The sequence below is a fragment of the Mesoplodon bidens genome (genome assembly GCF_964165515.1).
Source record: "Mesoplodon bidens genome assembly, chromosome: 10".
Lineage (NCBI taxonomy): Eukaryota > Metazoa > Chordata > Mammalia > Artiodactyla > Ziphiidae > Mesoplodon > Mesoplodon bidens.
The window spans coordinates 100,528,748-100,549,824 of NC_138172.1; the positions used below are offsets into that span (position 1 = coordinate 100,528,748).

At 38.4% G+C, this 21,077-nt stretch overlaps 1 protein-coding gene across 1 annotated transcript; it reads left to right on the forward strand.

Moving 5' to 3' along the window:
• Positions 1–103: 103 nt before the first annotated feature.
• On the forward strand, positions 104–20,764 carry CAGE1 (cancer antigen 1). The gene is made up of 2 exons (XM_081247342.1): positions 104–333; positions 19,405–20,764. The coding sequence occupies exons 1-2, from the start codon at positions 208–210 to the stop codon at positions 20,488–20,490; spliced, it is 1,212 nt and encodes a 403-aa protein (XP_081103468.1). The 5' UTR covers positions 104–207; the 3' UTR covers positions 20,491–20,764.
• Positions 20,765–21,077: the final 313 nt, after the last annotated feature.

Sequence of the window (21,077 nt, forward strand, 5' to 3'; positions counted from 1 at the left end):
GCGCCGGGCTGAGCGCCGGAAGCTCGCGTGCCGCAGGGCGCGAGAGGGACCCGAGGCGTGTGGGCCGTTCGTGTACCCGTCGTTCCCCGCCGAGGCTGGGGCGACTGTTCTTCCGGAGCTTTTCGAGTCGGCTATACGCTTTCTCGTCACCTAGCCCGGGGCTGCTGGACGTGGGGTCTCACACCGGGTAACCTCCCAACTCTGCGTATGGAAACTTCGAGAGGGTCAGAGGGCGCGGGAGCGGGGCGGGCGCCGTTGCGGCCGCGAGGGGCGGGCCCGGCCGGGCCGACGTCACACTGGGACGTTCCAGCGCTGCCGCATCCCCAATACGAGGTGTGAAGAGCCATGCGTGGGCAAGGTTGAAAGCGTTCTTCCCCCTCCCTCGTTACCCAGTGCGGAGGGAGGGAGGCAGCCCGAAATCCTTACTGTGGAGCCGAGCAACTATGGACCCTGGAAGTGAGCACACTTGTGCGACCTGAAAAGTTTGTTGCGTTGTTGTGAGGTGAAAATAAGACAATTGCTTTTCAGAAATTTAAAATTTGACATACGACTGAAAATTTAAGGAAAAAAAACCACTTGAGAATTTTTGCCAGTAGCCCCAGTGACACCTCTTTTAACACCCATCCTAAAACAGCTTAGGAGTGTCTCTGGAATATCTGTCATTTGAACAAGTTTTTTTTTGTTGTTGTTGTTTTTAAGTCTAGCATAAATCGGGTAAGGACAGAATGAAAGATGAAAAAAGGAAGCCTAACTTAAAAAAAAAGAAATTGGTAGATTATGCCACACGAATAAAGTTGTAAAAGTGTTATAATTGGGAGTTCTAGGTTCGCGAACAAAAAATTTTGAAGGAATAAGGCCCTGGCGGTTTTTTGCATTTGGAAAACAAAAGAAGGATGTTTCAGACCCCCTTCACCACAGCCCAGGCAGTATTTATGTATCTGGAAGACAGAGGAAAAGGCGATTATAAAGTCTGGCCTCTCACCAATCCTGCCCAGCCGGCTTGGCTCCCTGGCTTTTTTTTATATTGATCCTTAACCAAATGATGACAGGTTTGAAAAAAAAATTAAACCTCGGCCAATTACTTATTAATTTGATAATTCAATAAAATACCCCAGGGGAGTGGTTAAGTGGCTGCAGATTGAAAAGTTTTAATAGGAATAAGTCATTTAAGTGCAGGATTGATTCTATATATTCTCTGAACAACACTGGTGGTTTTGCTGTAGGGGATGTTGAAAAAACGTAAATGGGCTCCTCCTGAGGTCTGTATAGTATGTGAGTGCAGACACTAACACCCTTGAAAGAATGGTGAAGACTAAAACAGTCAATAAGTGCTGACTTGTGAGATGGAAGTTTAGACTAAAGACGTTGTAGGAATTTAAAAACTGGGTGAATGGGTAGATAGGAAGGTTTTAGGAGGGAGAAGCACTTAACAGGGCAGACTACTGAGATGGTAAGGAGTGTGATCGATGTGCAGGGAAGGAAGCCTGATCTGACTTGAGCAGAGGAGGACTGGGTAGGTAATGTGGGTTCAGGCTATGGAAGACCTAGGAAGTCAAGCAGAAGAATTTGGACTCTGTGTTTGGACCTGTTTTCTGCTCCCATCCCCTGACGGACCTGAGGAGGTCATGAGAATACGGACCAGTATGATGCCGTAGGGAGGGAAAGAAAGCATGGGTTATGAAGAACATTTTTAAAGGACTTGGTAACTGAGTAGCCCATGGGTGATGAGGTAGAAGGATGCCAAAGGTGTCTCCTGGTTTTCAAACCCAAGTGCCTGAGAGAATAAGTGTGGCATAGGGAAGGGAGGAAAAACTGATGTTCAGTGTTGGATTTGACTTGATAATGAGGTATTAGAATAGAAAGTATCAGGTAAGTAGAAATACAGTGTTTTGTGGACCCTAATAGGTCTCTGATAATATTTTGTAAATATCTTTTGATTAAGTAATTGAGAGATCCCTTCACCTTCTGGGTCCCAAACCTTTTAGGGAATCACTGGATGGTAGCCACACATACTGACTTGTTTTTGTCCAAATTAGTATTTACTACCATACAAAGTTACCGTGACTTTGTAACATACTCAGACTAATTTTATATTTTTCCAATGACTTCACAAATGATATTTTAAAATTTAGGGTAGTGAACTTTGTTGCCTTCTTAATATGAGGAGGGAAGTGGAAAACAGCTTTTTGTTTGTATATACGAATAGACATTAAAATTATGTTTTTCTTTTCTTTTTTTTTTTTTTTTTTTTGGCTGTGTTGGGTCTTTGTTGCTGTGCGCGGGCTTTCTCTAGTTGTGGCGAGCGGGGGCTACTCTTCGTTGCGGTGCGCATGCTTCTCATTGCAGTGGCTTCTCTTGTTGTGGAGCATGGGCTTTAGGCACGGGCTTAGTAGTTGTGGCACATGGGCTCAGTAGTTGTGGCTCGCGGGCTGTAGAGTGCAGGCTCAGTAGTTGTGGCGCATGGGCTTAGTTGCTCCGCGGCATGTGGGATCTTCCCAGACCAGGGCTCAAACCTGTGTCCCCTGCATTGGCAGGCGGATTCTTAACCACTGCGCCACCAGGGAAGCCCCTAAAATTATGTTTTTTTTAAAGAGGCCTTTCATCATTCAACAGTTAGGAACAAGGACTATCAGAAAGTTTGGTCATCACCTTCAGATCCTGTACCTTTTAAAGTGGATGCTTCTCATGAAAAATTAGAAAGCATGTCAGAAGCAGATGCTATGAATTTCAGCAGTCTTTTCTGAGACTTAACTCACTTAGATTCTCCCTTCTTTATGGAAACCAGCAGTACCACTTCAGACTTGCCTCAGATGTGCATTGCTTATAAATTCTGGGAGGTTTAGATGTCTTCATCCTTCACATTGTCTTCTGTATTAAATTTCATAAAAAATATGAGGAATAATAAAAGAATCTCCAGTGGAGGTGTAGAGGAGGGGAATATAGGGTTTGGTTTTCCCAGTTCCATTAGTGTACAAAGAAAGGTAGAGTCTTACAAATAGAGTGTTGAAACCAGTCCTTTCTAGCATCCTGATGTAGTCCCATGAGTGCAGCCAGGGGACCTGGACACAACGACTCAGATCACATCATCTGGTCTAGAGCATTTTCCACTATGTCAGCTTGCAGATGATTCATAATGACATTGACTGTGCCCTGTACGTAAATGACTTCCTTTGTATCTATATGAACATTCCTAGTGCCCTTTCTCACAAAATAAAAGGTTGTAATACCTCAAGGTCTTCATTAATGTTCTAAATGTTCGATAATTGTTAGCTTGAGTGTGGGGAAATAGTAGCAATGTATTAGGTTGTGCCATATGAAATTGCCTTTCTATAGCTTGAAAATGGACAAATAGTGACAATTTCATGTGATTCAGGCCATAAATTGGCATAACTTTCTAAAGGGCTGTTTAGTGGTAGGAAATCAAGAGTTTAACTGTACGTTTTACTTTTAATTCTACCTCTAGACAAGTATACAAATGAGATATTTGCATAATTCTCCATAATAACTAAACATTGGAAACAACCTAAATTTTCATCAGTAGGGTCCTAGTTATTGTACAGATGTATAGCAGATACGTAACCCTAAAATTTGATAGTATAGATATATACTTGACATGGAAAAATGGTCACACTGCTTCTCACTGGGTGGTGGGCTTTTGAGTGTTTTTTACTTTCTCTTTTTAGACAGTGTTCAAAATTATTTTTTATAACTATAAAGAAATATTTTCATTTTGAAAAAAATTTTTGTCATAGTATTACAGGGTTAATCAGGGACCAAGATACTATATATTGAATTATAAAGAATGAATGTCTTAAATTATATGAGGAGGTCGTTCCTCATGGGTTTCACTGAGCATTTTATTCTTTATAAAAAAAATGCATAGACCAAAGGAACAAAAGAAAGGCGTGTTTTAGTTAAATATAGAATACTAGTGTTAGAAGTGATCTCGAAAATTCAATGTGTAGGAGTTCCAAAAAGTTTGTATAAATATAACATCAGTACATGTCAATAGTGCTATATTTTATTTTAAAAGTATGTTATTCTTGATACTTTTAAAATCTAATTAGAAGGAACGGTCTCAGCAACACGTCTAAAACACAGATTGTTATAAAATATAATTTGGGGGCTTCCCTGGTGGCGCAGTGGTTGAGAGTCTGCCTGCCGATGCAGGGGACGCGGGTTCGTGCCCTGGTCCGGGAAGATCCCACATGCTGCAGAGCGGCTGGGCCCGTGAGCCATGGCCACTGAGCCTGCGCGTCCGGAGCCTGTGCTCCGCAACGGGAGAGGCCACAACAGTGAGAGGCCCGCGTACCGAAAATAAATATATATATATATATAATTTGGTTTTTTTGTACTTCAAATGCATTCAATAAGTAGAAAAATGCTATAAAAAAGCATTTTTGAATAGAGGTTTGTAACCAGCTGACTTTAATAAGAGATAAGAATTTTTTAAGAGCATGATTTAGGTTCCCATACTTGATACACTATTCATGATTAAACCAATGTTTTCCTCAAACATTTAAAATATTTCTCTTAATATTTAATTTACTTAATAAACCCTTTCATCTTATGTAGAAGTAACATAACTTTGAGAATAAGCTACATGAATTGTTAGGGATTGCTGTTTAGTGAAATCAGATTTCACCTTATACTGGAATCCGTTTTTTGGGTATCTGCAATGTTAAATGACTCGAATAAAACTACCTTAAAGTTGTTTAGACCAGATTTAATAAACATAAAAGAGTTATCAGTAAGGGATATATATGTTATCATATATTTGAATGTTTATAGTAACATGATTTGATTTACCAGAAAAACCCAAAAGATTGAAATAGCAAGATACTTACTTAATTGCGATTTAATATTGTAACTCTATTAGTATGGTTTAATTAGAAGGGAGTTAAGATATACAGTGGGGAAAGATACCAGAAAGCACATTCTACCCTTGCAACAAAAAATACTAAAAGAAAAATTATATAGCAATGTACATACACCTTTAGAAGAAGCTTATGAAGTTAGAAGTATTAATATTAATGCCTTTTTGTTATTAATACAGAATGAAATAAAGTATATAAAAAGGAAAAATGAGTCTAAACTCACACTTTACGAAGAAATCTGTAGCACACTAGGCAATTTGTTAGGTGGTGAGTATCTCTTTGTCAGCAATATGCAAACAGAGAAACTAAAATTTTGTGTGTGTGTCCTGTTATAATAATAGTCAGGTGCTATGCTAAGCACTTTATGTACATTATCACGTGTTTTTTTTTTTTTTTTTTTTTTTTGCGGTACGCGGGCCTCTCACTGCTGTGGCCTCTCCCGTTGCGGAGCACAGGCTCCGGACGCACAGGCTCAGCGGCCATGGCTCACGGGCCTAGCCGCTCCGCAGCATGTGGGATCTTCCCGGACTGGGGCACGAACCTGCGTCCCCTGCATCGGCGGGCGGACTCAACCACTGCGCCACCAGGGAAGCCCCATTATCACGTTTAATCCACAATTCTATGAGATAGGGCTTTTTTTTTCTTTTTAAGTAGGGATGTTTTTACTTTCATTTTACAGATGAGAAAAGTGAGGCTCAGAGAGTTACACAAGAAATATAAACCATAATCAACACATTTGACTACTTTAAAATGAAAAAAATTTCTGTATGACCAAATTATAATCAGGAAAGTAAAATAACAAGCCTCAGACTAAGAGAAAATACATGCAATGTATACAATTCACAGAGGATTAGTATACAAAATAAAGAACTCCAATAAGAAAAAGACGCATATAATCAATAGAAAATCAGGCAAACTGTATTATTAGTTTGGTAGAGCTGCCATAACAAAATATGCCACAAACTGGGTGCCTCAACAGAAATTTATTTTCTCACAGTTCTGGAGGCTGGAAGTCCAAGATTAAGGTGCCAGCGGGGTTTTCTCCTCAGGCTTCTCAGACAGTTGTCTTCTTATAACCTCATGTGGCATTTTCTCTGTGCCTCCCTGGTGTCTTTTCTGATGAGAACAACAGTCATATTGCACCAGGGCCCCACACTTATGACCTCATTTAACCTTAATTACCTCTTTGAAGGCCTTATCTCAATACAATCCCATTCTAAGCTACTGGGGGTTAAGCCTTCAACATAAGAGTTTTGGGGAGACATAGTATCTAATAGGTCATGAAAAGGAAACCTGCAAGACCATTAAATACCTGAAAGGATGTACATTAAAAACACCACGAAATACCATTTCATATGTGTCAGTCTGACATGGGTTGGAGAGATGTAAAGCAAAGGTAGAAGTGTAAATTGCTACAACCATTTTGGAGAGTAACTTTGCAATACCTAGTAAAGTTGAAGATATATATTTCCTATAATCCAGCAATTCCACTTCTAGGTATATACCCAGAGCCTAGACAAAAATTCTTTTTTTTAAAAATTTAATTTATTCATTTTTGGCTGCATTGGGCCTTCGTTGCTGTCCGCGGGCTTTCTTGTTGCGGTGGCTTCTCGTTGCGGAGCATGGGCTCTAGGCAGGCGGGCTTCAGTAGTTGTGGCACACGGGCTCAGTAGTTGTGGCTCACGGACTCTAGAGAGCAGTCTCAGTAGTTGTGATGCATGGGCTTAGTTGCTCCGCAGCGTGTGGGATCTTCTGGACCAGGGCTTGAACCTGTGTCTCCTGCATTGGCAGGCGGATTCTTAACCGCTGCGCCACCAGGGAACCCCCCAAAATTCTTAAATTAGTGTACAAGGAAATGTGTATACAGATGTTTACTGCAGTGCTGTTTTTAATAGCAAAATTAGAAACAAATATCTAACAGAAAGGGAATAAAGGGTAATCCTTTAGAATGAACTATATCTACATGTATTTACATGGCGAAGTCTGAAAAGCAAAAATTTAAGTGAAATAGACATTTATATGGATATATATAAAATATGTTATTTATATAAAATTTTAAAACAAAATAATAGTGTATACCCACAGTTTGCCCAGGGTGCTGCAGGATATTTTGAAATTTGAAGAAAACAGTGATACTGGACATCTGTTGGACCCCACAAGCTACTAGCTTAAGATAGTTCACTATTTCAGTATAAAAACCATACTATAATCCTTTCTATACTGCCTTGTTTGCATAGATGGGTTTTTGGAGGTTGCTGTGATAAAAAGCAAGTACTTCCTGAAAATCAGTGTGAAGTCGGAAGTGAGGGTTGGCTTCCAGCTTGATTCCAAGGTTTGAGACATTGTGCTGTGCTTAGTCATGTACCCAACTAGCAGGCAAGTTTGGTTCTTTAAGAATGAAAAAAAATATTTTTCTCTTTCAGTTTATGTGTATTTTTAAACAGCTACTAAGTTGTTAGGAAAAATAGTTGTTTGAGCTTAACTACTTAATAAATGGAACTGTTAAGTTTTTCTTTTGGTCTAGGGGTGCTGTGAAAAAATGACAGACTTTAAGGTGTCACAAAATGAGAAAGTCTGAGAACTTGATATGTGTTATTTAGGGTACTTAAATTAGTAGTAAAATTGGAAAAATATGGATGGGGAGAATTAATACTTACCAGCTTCAGTATAGTAGTTCTCTCTGGGGAGGGGAAAAGAAGGGAATTTAGGTAGAGGGGAAGGGTCATTTATTAATTTTGTAACACTTCTTTCCATTTTGTCTTTTTTTGCTTCTGATTTTTTAAAATGTATTAAATCTGGGTAATTTGTCATATTGAGAAACAGTATAGCATATCATTTAGAAATAGTATTCTGGAATCCCAGATGCACTGCTTACCAGCTCTGTGACCTTAGGCAAGTGACTTAACATCTCTTATGTTTCAGTTTTCTTATCTGTAAAACAGGGGTAATAACAGTACCTAGCTCATGAGATTGTTGTGAGATTAAATGAGTTTATGTGTGTTTGCTATTGTACTATGTGCTGTGTGTTTGTATTGTTTTGAAACATTTTAAAATTACAGTACAACGAAAGAATTTTGAAGATGTCTTGGAACTTGTTGCAATGGTATTTGACAAGAATGATAGATAACAAGCTTTTTTGTAGCAGTCCCTTGATGACTTTTTCCTCCACATAAACAAGTTTTGTTGTGTCTGCTAGTACAAATACACTCAATGAAAAAGGTTGAAATATATGTAATTCATAAAAGCCTCCTACAGTTGATTTCATAAATGTAAATATAACTGTTAAGTCATAAATTTCAGGTCAGCTAATTCTTATTTCCATCTTTCTCTTTCTAATGAGATGTCAACATTGGAAATTACTCACAGAATGTACTAACTCAGCCAGTTGACACCAGCATTTCTTCCTTCAGACAATTTGAACCCCTTTGCAAATTTCATCAGACAGAAGCATTTAATAATGAAATGGAAACATTTCAAAATCTGACAGAAGGCTTATCTTATACAGAGGAGCCAGAATTGCAATGTCATGTATTTAATTATGCAGAAGACACCAATATACAGGAAGATTCATTTAAGGAAGAAAATCCAAAGGGAACTAGCACTTCCACAAATAAAGATCAACTTGTTCTTAAGTGTGTCAGACAACCTCCTAGAAGGCCACCTCTAATCCACTGTAGTGGAGAGATGCTGAAATTCATGGAAATGTCACCGGCTAATAGTACTGCCATGGAATCTGCCCTCAACCGTAGTCAACCTCAAGGCTTCTTGTGTGAGGAAAATTTACCCAGTGATGTTGAACAAGCACTTTATAAGGAGAATAGCTTTAACCTGCTTCATCTGAGAGCTAATTATAAAACAGAGGAGGTAAGATTTTTAATGGTTAGTACAGCCTGTAGGGTATTAAAGAATGTGTTTTTAAAAAACAAACAAAAAACACTGTATGTAATCTGAGACTTTTGTAAGTAGTGCTAAATCATCTGATCAGCATGAGGGACATTGCTTCTCCGGGGAAAATGCCTTCTGAGATCTTACTCAATTTAGAAACAATTTTTTTCTCATAAAATCAAGTCCATACTTGGGGATTAGTTCTACCAAATGATAATTTCTTTGAGGGTCAGGGCTCTGTCTTACTTATTCTTTTATGCACCCTAGCATCTGCATGATGCCTTGAATATACTAAGCTTTTATATTTGGTGAATCATATTGATTGGAACTCAGAGTTTACAGTAGGAAAAGGTTAGAAGAGGAAGAAGTACAGAGGTATTAATTATTTGACAAGAAAAGTTTATGGTTTTTCTATCATGTGGGATTACTGCTGACAAGCAAAAAAATGTTTATCTTTCTACCAAAGTGAAAACATTAATTTGTCTTTGAATTGTTGATTCTGGGTATGTAGTATCCTAAGAGCACTGAAGATGCCAACAGTATAAAGTCTATGTCCTCTCTGAATAAAAAAATAAAAAATTTAAGAATTTGTGTGGGCAAATAGATAACAATCCAAGAATAGCATAAACAATGCCTTATCATTGTGAGTTTGGTGAGAAAGCTATGGCTGTTATGTATCATTTACAAGTATAAGCGGGTTTTTTGTTCATTTATTTGGAAGGAGCATTTACAAGAGGACTTTATTTACCTGTTTTGAGTTCTGGAAAATAACATTTTAAAAAGCTCTTTAATTAGGGTTTCTCAAGATTGTTCCTTCCTATTTCCCATTGCATTTAGCCATTCAGTCAGTCAATAAAAACTTTCAGGCATCTATCATGTCCTAGGCCCTGTGATAAGTGTTGGTTATAAAATGGCTGAAAAAGAAAACCAAAACCAAAACGATGTGGGTTTTGTCCTCATGAAAAGAACACCCTAGTAGAGGAGATAGACTTAACTAATCACATAAGTAAATGTAAACTTTCAACTGTGGTAAGTTCTGTGAATAAAAGTTACATATAAATTGTATATAATGTTATATAAAATTACATATAAACTTGCAACTATGACAGGTGCTGTGACTAAAAGTAAGATGGGAGTCTTCCTGTCCTGGTCGGGGAGTTTGGGTAAGGCTTCCCTGAAGTGTAGTAGTAATTGAGCTCAGCTCTGAAGGATGAGTGGGAGTAGTTAGATAACAGTGGGTGGGAGAGCATTCCATGCAGAAGTAACAACAAGTGCAAAAACCCTGTGGCTGCAGGGAGCATGGTACCTTCATTCATGGATCTGAAGGAAGCTTAATGTTACTAGGTTGGAGGGAGAAGAGGGATGTTGTTGATGAGGATGGAAAGGTAGCATGGATTAGATATCAAGGTCAATATCAGGACTTTGTAGGCCTCAGTAAGGATAGTTGTCTTTATCTCAGAACAATGAAAAAAACACTAAATATAAGGATCCAGTATCCCTAAATTCTAGAAAGTTATTTAGCCCACCCCTTAAGAGACCTTTTACTGGGTTGTTACGTCATGTTCATTTTAGTGTTTTCTTACTACAACTTACTGTCCTTTTTTAACCGCCCCCCCAAACTGTATTGTAGGCAGAAAGTCAATCATGAGGTAAGTTCATCTGACTTTCTAATGTTCACAGGAGTCATAGCATAGTAAGGTAATGGTTTAATGAGGAATAAAAAAGTCTTTATTCAAAAGAGGCCTCACAAGAGAGTATCGTCCACATCATGGTGGATTGAGCCCTTCAATCTACAACTAGTAAAACATCCACAACTCAACAAACTTGCATCTGCTGAACATACCAGGGTGCTGGAGAATTCCATGCAGCTGTACATCTAAAGGAGGGTGGACTGGAATGCATAGAGGAGGCAGAACTGGGGGAACAGTGGAGGTGGTGCCTGCAATCCTGGTCCCCCAGCCATGGCGGCTGAGCCCACGGCCTACTGCTACCCAGTAGCAGCAGGAGAGGCGGTACACGTGACTCAAGCCTCCTGGCCACAGTAGCACTAGCCAACCATAGGTGACTAGGCAGCAGTGGCAGTGGGACCCACTACCTCATCTCTCCAGCTGCAGAGGAACCCATAACTCTGCCCCCCCCCAAATCCAGCCCACAGTGGCAGCATCCACGAACTTGACACCACCAGGCACAACAGGGTGCGCATGATCCCCACTCTCTTCCCCTTCCCCCATGTTGGCAGAGCCTGTGACTCAGGGGATCTTGGACGTGGCAGAAGTGCCCACCACCATCCTAGTGCCCCAGCAGCAACAAGGCACCAACCACCCTAGAGGCACAAGCAGCAATAGCAAGGGCACCTTTCAGAGGCCATGGAGGGTGGAAAGTGCCAGCTCTCAAATGTAACCAGAGGTAGCACAGGTAAGAGAAACCAAAAACTTGTGCTATGTATGCCACCTGCTGGAAAACAGAAGAAAGACCTCTAATTTCTAACCTATTGAATCATTAGAATCAAGAGAGGGAAAAAAAATCTTTATCTAAAGAAGAAAGGTGTTTGCTACTTCAAATGCACTGGCAGAGGAACAACTCATCAAGTACCAAGGAAGAGAAGAGCCACAGTAACACTGTATCACAAAAAGAAAATGATAATTCTCCAGAAACCAAACTTAAAGTCATGGAATATTGAGATCTAATTGATAGAGAATTCAAAATAACTGTCATAAAGAAACCCAAGGAGCTATGAGAAAATCAGGCAGTTTAGTGAGCTAAGGAATCAAATTAATTAACAGAAGGAATATTTTACCAAAATATTGAAACTCTAAAAAAGAACCAAACAAATTCTGGAGCTGAAGGACTCAATAAACAAGATGAAGAATGCATTAGAAAGCCTTGGAAATAGAGCAGACCCTATGGAAGAGAGGATTAGCGAGTTCGAGGATAGAAATCTAGAAATGATACAGGTAGAAAAAGAGAGTTAGTCTTTAAAAAATAAGGAAATTCTATGAGAGCTATACAACTCTTTTAGGAGGGACAACAGTAGGGTAATGGGTTACCCCAGAAGAAGAAGAGATGAAGAAGGGAGCAGAGAGTTTATCTAAAGAAATAATAGCTGAGGGACTTCCCTGATGGCTCAGTGGTTAAGACTCCGACCTTCCACTGCAGGGGGCATGGGTTTGATCCCTGCTCAGGGAACTAAGATCCCACATGCCATGCAGGGCAGTCAAAAAATAAATTTAAAAAAAGTGTTTACCTGTGGGCCTTTTCCTTTTGGGAAAAGGCACAGGGGGAGAAATGTTTTACTTCTTATCCTGGATGGTGGCTACACGGGTACTTACTTTATTACTATTCTTTAAAGTAAACTCCAGTGTTTTGTGCCTGCTTCTGTATATAAGGTATATGTCACAATAAAACAAAAATATTTAAGTGGAAAAAAATAAGATTATGTCTTCAAGTGGATAGGAAGTTCATAGAACACTTCAGGTTAATTTTCTTTACCTGGCTTAATTTTCTTGGAGATAAAATTAAGATTTTTCAGTTTTCAAAATATTAATCATAGCCGAATTGTGATGACAACAGAGATTTATAATTGGAGCGTGACTCTTTGAATTTGTGCTCATTTTAATCCTGAAATTAACTGCTAGAAAGAGCCCTGTTGGAATAAAGGTTTTTTCAGAAAAAAATAAAAATAAAGATTACTGAAACCAACAGCATATCAGGGATGTAAAAAGATTAAGGTTTAAAAAATAATAATAATAGCTGAGAATTTTCCAAGCCTGAGGAAGGAACTGTACATACAAATGCATGAAGCCAAGAGAACATCTAATCACCTCATCACAAAAAGGTCTTCTCTAAGACATTATATTAAAACTGTCAAAAGTCAATGACAAAAAGGTACTAAATACAATGTGATACCCTGGATTGGATCTTGGAACAGAAGAAGGACATTAGTGGGAAAACTGGTAAAATCTAGAGTTTAGTTAATAGCAATGCATTTGTGTTGTTTTGTTTTAATTTTAACAAATGTGCCATGGTATATAAGATGTTAACATTAAGGAAAACTAATAAAAATTTTATTAAAAATACAAAAAAAAGTCAATGGCAAAGAATTTTAAAGGCAACTAGGGAAAAAAGGATGGTTACCTACAAAGGAACCCCCATTAGGCTATCAGCAGATTTTTTTTTTTTTTTTTTTTTTTGTGGTACGCGGGCCTCTCACTGTTGTGGCCTCTCCCGTTGCAGAGCACAGGCTCTGGATGCGCAGGCTCAGCGGCCATGGCTCACGGGCCCAGCTGCTCCGCGGCATGTGGGATCTTCCCGGACCGGGGCACGAACCCGTGTCCCCTGCATCGGCAGGTGGACTCTCAACCACTGCGCCACCAGGGAAGCCCTATCAGCAGATTTTTTAGCTGAAACTCTATACGCCAGGAGGGAGTGGAATAACATTCTCAAAATACTGAACGATTAAAAACTGTCAGCCAAAAATACTTTATCCAGCAAAATTATTCACATATGAAGGAGAAATAAAGGCTTTCTCAGACGAAAGCTGAAGGAGTTCATCAACACTAGACGTGCTTTACAAGAGATGTTGAAAGGAGCTCTTATGCCAAAAACAAAAAGGCAAAATACACAAAACTTCAAGTAAGGTGATAAATAGAATCAGAAAATTGCAACTCTATGTCAGAATAGATTGTTAACACTGTAATATAGCAGAAATATCAAGGGAGAAAACCAGAAAAAATAACGATATCTACTTCAATTTGGTAACACACTCACAGCATAAATAGGGATAATTTGAGACAACAAAAACAAGAGGGGAAGAGGAAAAGGACAGAACCTGTATAGGCAAATGAAGATAAGATGCTATCAGCAGAAAAAAGACTGTCTTATCTATGAGATGTTTTATACAAACCTCATGGTAACCACAAAACAAATCTAGAGCAAATACGTGAAACGTAAAAAAGAGAAACATCATAGAAAACCACCCCCCCAAAAAAATAGCAGACAGAAACACAAAAAAGAAACAGTGGAGATAGAGAGCAATCAGAAAACAAAAGATTAAATGGCAGTACCAAGTCCTCATCTGTCAATAATCATCCTAAAAGTAAATGGATTTAATTCACCAATCAAAAGACACAGAGTGGTTGGATGGATTAAAAGACAAGACCCTCCCCCCACCAAAAATATATATGAAAAACAAGACCCAACTATATACTCTCTCCAGGAGACTCACCTCAGCTTTAAAGATAAACATAGGCTCAAAATGAAGGGATGGAAGATGATACCCCAAGCAAATGGGGGCTAAAAGAAAGTGTATCTATATTCATATCTGACAAAATAGACTCCAAGCCAAAAAAGGTAACAAGAGACAAAGATGGACATATAAAAATAATAAAGGGGACAATTCATGAAGAAGTAACATTTATTAATAGGTATGCACCTAACATAGCACCAAAATATATAAAGCAATTATTAATGGACCTAAGGGAGAAATTGACAGCAACACAATAATAGTAGGGGAATTTAACACCCACTTACACCAATGGATAGATCATACAGACAGTCAACAAAGAAACATCAGCCTTAAATGAAACAGACCAGATGTGTTTGTTAAATTTGTACAGAACATGCTATCCAAATGCAACAAAGTACACATTCTCAAGTGCACATGCAATTTTCTCAAAGATACACCATATGTTGGGACAAAAAAAGTCTCAATAAATGGAAGAAGATTGAAATCATATCGAGCACAATGGTATAAAACTAGGAATCAACTAGGAGAAGAAAGCTGGAAAAATCACAGATAATGTTCATGACTGAACAACATGCTACTGAACAACTATTGGGTCAATGAAGAAATCAATGGAGAAATAAAAAGTTACCTGAAGACAAATGAAGATAAAAATACTACATATAGGGATGCAGCTCTTAAAAGAAGTTTATAGCAATGCAGGCATACCTCAAGACAAAAGGAAAATCTCAGGGAATTCCCTGGCAGTCCAGTGTTTAGGACTCCGTGCTTTCACTGCAGAGGGCATGGGTTCGATCTCGGGTTCGATCTCTGGTTCGGGAACTAAGATCCCACAAGCTGCATGGTGCAGCCAAAAAAAGAAAGAAAGAAAAACCCCTCAGACAATCCAAACTTACACGTAAAGGAACAAGAAAAAGAAGAACAAACAAAGCCCGAAGTCAGTAGAAGGAAAAAAATAATAAAGATCAGAGTGGAAATAAATGAAATAGACTAAAAAGACAATGGAAAAGGTCAATGAAACTACGAGCTGGTTCTTTGAAAAGATAAACAAAATCGACAAACCTTTAGCTAGACTCACTAAGAAAAAAAGAGAGCACTCGGCTAAATAAAATCAGAAACAAAAGAGACTATTAATAGCAGATATCACAGAAATACAAATGATTATAAGAGAATACTAAGAACAGCTATATATCAACAACCTAGGAGACATGGAAAAATTCTTAGAATCATACAACCTTCGAAGATGAATCAAGAAGAAATGGACTTCCCTGGTGGTGCAGTGGTTGGGAGTCCACTTGTCAATGCAGGGGACATGGGTTTGATCCCTGGTCTGGGAGGGTCCCACATGCTGTGGAGCATCTAAGCCTATGAGCCACAAGTGCTGAGCCTGCACTCTGGAGCCCACGAGCCACAGCTGCTGAGCCTGCATGCCACAACTACTGAAGCCTGCACACCTAGAGCCCAAGCTTCGCAACAGGAGAAGCCACTGCAGTGAAGGGCCCGCACACCGCAGCGAAGAGTGGCCCCTGCTCGCCGCCCCTAGAGAAAGCCTGTGTGCAGCAACAAAGACCCAATGCAGCCAAAAAATAAACTAATAAAAATAAATAAAATTTTAAAAAGGAACTAGAAAGTCTGAATAGACAAATCACTAGTAAAGAGATTGAAACAGTAATCAAAAACCTCAAAAAAAAAAAGTTCAGAACCAGGTGACTTCATTGATATATTCTATTAAACATTCAAAGAAGATTTAATACCTATTCTCAAACTCTTTGAAAAACTTGAAGAGGAGAGAACATTTCCTAACTCAATCTATGAGGCCAACACTACTCTGATAACAAAGTCAGACAAAGACAACACACAGAAAAAGAAATTGCAAGCCAGTATTTTTGATGAACATAGATACAAAAATCCTCAACAAAATATTAGCAAACCAAATACAACAATACAGGAAAACAATCATACACCATGATCAAGTGGGATTTATTCCAGGGATGCAAGGATGGTTCAACATCTGCAAATCAATCAACGTGATACATCACATTAGCAAAATGGAGGATAAAAACTGTATGATCATCTCAATAGATGCAGAAAAGCATTTAACAAGATTCAACCCCCATTTATGACAAAAACTCTCAATAAAATTACTATAGAAGGAACATACCTCAACATAATAAAAGCTATATAAACCCACAGCTAACATCATACTCAAATTTGAAAACCTGAAAGCTATCCCCCTAAAATCAGGAACAAGACGAGAATGCCCACTCTTGCCACTCTTATTCAACATAGTATTGGAAATCCTAGCCAGAGCAATTAGGCAAGAAAAAGAAACGAAAAGCATTCAAATTGGAAAGGAAGAAGTAAAACTCTCACTATTTGCAGGTTACATGATTTTATAGATAGAAAATTCTAAAGGCTTCACACAAAAAAACTGTCAGAAATAATAAAGAATACAGTTGCAGGGTACAAAACCAACATACAAAAATCTGTGGTGTTCCTATATATGCTAACAATGAGCTAGCAGAAAGGGAAATTAAGAAAATCTCATTTACAATTGCAACAAAAAGATTAACTACCTAGGAATAAATTTAACCAAGGAGGTGAAAGATCTGTACACTGAAAACTATGACATTGTTGAAAGAGACTGAAGAAGACACAAATGGAAAGATACTCCATGCTAATAGATTAGAAAAATTAACATTTACCTAGAACAATCTACATACTCAATGCATATTATTCAGTCTCTATCAAATATTCAGTCCCTATTAAATCCCAAGGATATTTTTACAGAAATAGATCAAACAATTCTAAAATTTATATGGAATCACAAAAGACACCAAAGAACCAAAGCAATCCTAAGAAAAAACAAAGGTAGAGGTATCACACTCCCAGATTTCAAACTTTATTACAAAGCTATAGTAATCAAAACAGCATGATATTGGCAGAAAAAGTTACGTAGATCAATGGAACAGAGTCCAGAGCCCAGAAATAAACCCACACATATATGGACAATTAATTTATAACACAGGAGCAAAGAATGTACAATAGAGAAACAATAGTCTCTTCAATAAACTGTGGAAAAATTGAACAGCCACATGCAAAAAAAAAAAAGAAAAGAAACGACTATGTCACACCATACACAAAACTCAAAATGGATTAAAGACTTGAATGTTAGACCTGAAACCATAAAACTTGTAGAACAAATCATAGGCAGTATACTCCTTGACATTGGCCTTAGCAATATCTTTCTGGATACGTGTCCTCAGGCAAGGGAAACAAAAGCAAAAACAAACAAATGGGACCTCATCAAACTAAAAAGCTTTTGCACGGTGAAGGAAACTATCCACAAAATACAAAGACAGGGCTTCCCTGGTGGCGCAGTGGTTGAGAGTCCACCTGCCGATGCAGGGGACACGGGTTCGTGCCCCGGTCTGAGAAGATCCCACATGCTGCAGAGCGGCTGGTCCCGTGAGCCATGGCCACTGAGCCTGTGCGTCCGGAGCCTGTGCTCCGTGGCGGGAGAGGCCACAGCCATAAGAGGCCCACGTACCGCAAAAAAAAAAAAAAAAAAAAGACAACCTGATGAATGGGAGAAGATATTTGCAAATCATATATCCAATAAGGGGTTAATATGCAAAATATATACAGAGCTCATACAACTCAACAACAAAAAAATCCAATTAAAAAATGGGCAGAGAAGCTGAATAGACATTTTTCCAAAGAAGATGTACAGGTGGCCAACAGGCACATGAAAAGATGCTCAACATTGCTAATTGTTAGAGAAATGCAAATCAAAACCACAAGGTTATCACCTCACACCGGTCAGAATGGCCATCATCAAAAAGTCTACAAATAATAAATGCTGGAGAGATATGGCCCAGCAATCCCACTACTGGGCATATACCCAGAGAAAACCATAATTCAAAAAGACACATGCACCCCAATGGTTACTGCAGCACTATTTACAATAGCAAGGTCATGGAAGCAACCTAAATGCCCATTGACAGACGAATGGATAAAGAAGATGTGGTACATGTATACAATGGAATATTACTCAGCCATAAAAGGGAATGAAACTGGGTCATTTGTAGAGACGTGGATGGATCTAGAGACTGTCATACAGAGTGAACTAAGAAAGAGAAAAACAAATATCGTATATTAACACACATGTGGAACCTAGAAAAATGGTACAGATGAACTGGTTTGCAGGGCAGAAATAGAGACACAGATGTAGAGAGCAAACATATGGACACCAAGGGGGAAAGCAGTGGGAGTGGGGGTGGTGGGATGAACTGGGCATTTGGGATTGACATGTATACACTGATGTGCATAAAATGGATGACTAATAAGAACATGCTGTATAAAAAAATAAAGTTCAAAAATGCAAAAAAAAATGCTGGAGAGGATGTGGAGAAAAGGTAACCCTCTTATACTGTTGGTGGGAATGTAAATTGGTGCAGCCACTATGGAAAACAGTATGAAGACTCCTCAAAAATAAAGAATAAAACTACCATATGGTCCAGCTGTTCCACTTCTGGGTATTTACCCAAAGAATACGAAAACACTAATTTGAAAAGATATATGCACCCCTATGTTCATCACAGCATTATTTACAATAACCAAGATATGGAAGCAACCTAAATGCCTGTGAATGGATGAATGGATAAAGAGAATGTTTTATATGTTTACAATAGAATACTACTGTCATATAAACAAGATGAAATCTTGCCATGTGCAGCAACATGGATGGGTGGATCTTGAGGGTGTTATGCTAAGTGAAGTAAGACAGATGGGGAAAGACAAATATATGATTTCACTCATACATGGAAAAAACTCAAATGAACAGAATAAGTGAAGTGGGTAAAGGGGATGAACTGTATGGTGATGAATGGAAACTAAATGTTTGGTGGTGAGTACACTGTAGGGTATACAGAAGTAGAAATATAATGTTTTACACATGAAACTTACATAATGTTATAAACCAGTGTTACCTCAATAGAAAATAAATTTTTAAAAAAGGCTTTGCAGACTAAGGTGATGGACAAATCTGTTTTAATTCATTTGAAGTCAAAGAAAGTTATATGTATTCAGAAAAGTTTGTGTCATAGAAAATGGTGAGAGTATCAAAGTTTATTTTTTCCTCTGTAAAAGTAAGTGTAATACATATCTCTATCATATACCTAGTGTTTGTGCTCTGCTGTGCTATTAGGTGCTGTACATACATTCAGCAATTAATACTTAAGTATTTTTGTTAATTAGACATCAGTATTGGAAGTAGATGTTGTCATTGTTATTTCAGAACAGAGAATACCAAACTAGGGATCTTGGATTCAAGGCCAGACCTCAAAGCTCATGATCTTTCTACTCTTTCATACTTATTTTATTTACTATAATTTACAGATTGCAGGTTCTTCAAAAGGAATACAGAATTCTACAGATATTCCTGAGATGTCAGTCAGACACCAAAAGGAAGTCACAGTGGAGGGGAGGGAGAGTCCAGAGATTATCTCAACTTGGTCTCCGACAGGCATTTCTTGGAGTGGTGGAGCATCTTGGGAGGACTGCATGACACCCGACAGAGAGCAGAGCTTGCAAAGCGCACAACCTCTGGAAGAGGACATGGCTTTAAACGAAGTCCTACGAAAATTAAAACATACTAACAAAGAACAGCAAACTCTGATCCAAGACCTACAGCGTCGTAACATGTATTTAGAGAAGAAGATTGAAGAACTGCAGGTGAAGACAACTAAACAGCACGTGTTTGTGGACATGATCAATAAGCTAAAGGAGAATGTTGAAGAATTAATTGAAGACAAATACAGAGTAATGCTAGAGAAGAATGATACACAGAAGACATTGCAGGATTTGCATGAGATTTTAGTTAACACCCAAAAACATCTTCAGGAATCCAGGAATGAAAAGGAAACCTTACAGCTAGAGTTTAAGAAGATCAAGGGCAATTATGTTAGTCTACAGGAAAGGTACATGACTGAAATGCAACAAAAAAATAAAGCTGCAAATCAGTGCATGGAGATGGACAGAGCCTTAAGCAAGAAAGAAGAAGAGGTAGAGAGGCTGCAGCAACTCAAAGGAGAACTGGAAAAGGCCACCACTTCTGCTCTGGACTTGTTGAAAAAGGAAAAAGAGACCCGAGAACAAGAGTTCCTGTCTTTACAGGAGGAATTTCAGAAACGTGAAAAGGAAAACCTGGGTGAAAGACAGAAACTGAAATCTAGACTTGAGAAATTGGTCACTCAAGTTCAAAATTTGCAGCTCATATCCGACAACGAAAAGGCTAAGAATACAGAACTCCAGCAGCAGATCAACAAAGTAAAAAATGAAAACTCAAAACTTCAGCAGCAGGTTGCAAGGAGTGAGGAGCAAAATTATGTCCCTCAATGTGAGACAGCTCACCTCAAGGAGAACTTAGAGGAAGGAACAGAGCCAGATACGGCAAAGGTATTATCACAAATTCAGAATCTCTAATGCAGAATTTCAGGAGTTTCTAGTAGTCTTCTGATGCATATTTGGGCATGGTCCATACATAAATTTGTTGGCAGAGAGTCATTAACAAAAAAGAGAGAAAGGAAAATGCACTACAGGTTTGGAGAAGTTTCTTTGGTTCTTGGGTACTCACATTAAAGAACAGCCGTTCCTAGCCTCTTGTGATTATTTTGGTAGTGGTGAAAATTAATGTGGGAATTTTGTGGGTTCCTATGACCAATCATCCGGAGCATCCTTTGAGAAAGGATTTTCTAAGTGGGGATCGCAATCTTTTCATACCACATCTACCCATTCAACAAACTAAATAATACAATTGTGTATTTGGTTTACAAGGTAAAACAAACCTATATTGTATCACATAGTAATTTTGTAAAGTTATAAACATTTTTATTGAGATGTAGTTGACATATAACATTATATTAGTTTCAGGTATACAACATAAAGATTTGATATTTGTATATATTGCAAAATGATCATCATAATATATCTACTTAACATTCATTAAAAACAACATGAGAGCCTCATATCAATGTGTTCGGAAAGGCTGTAATTTTGTATTTGCAGTTCAA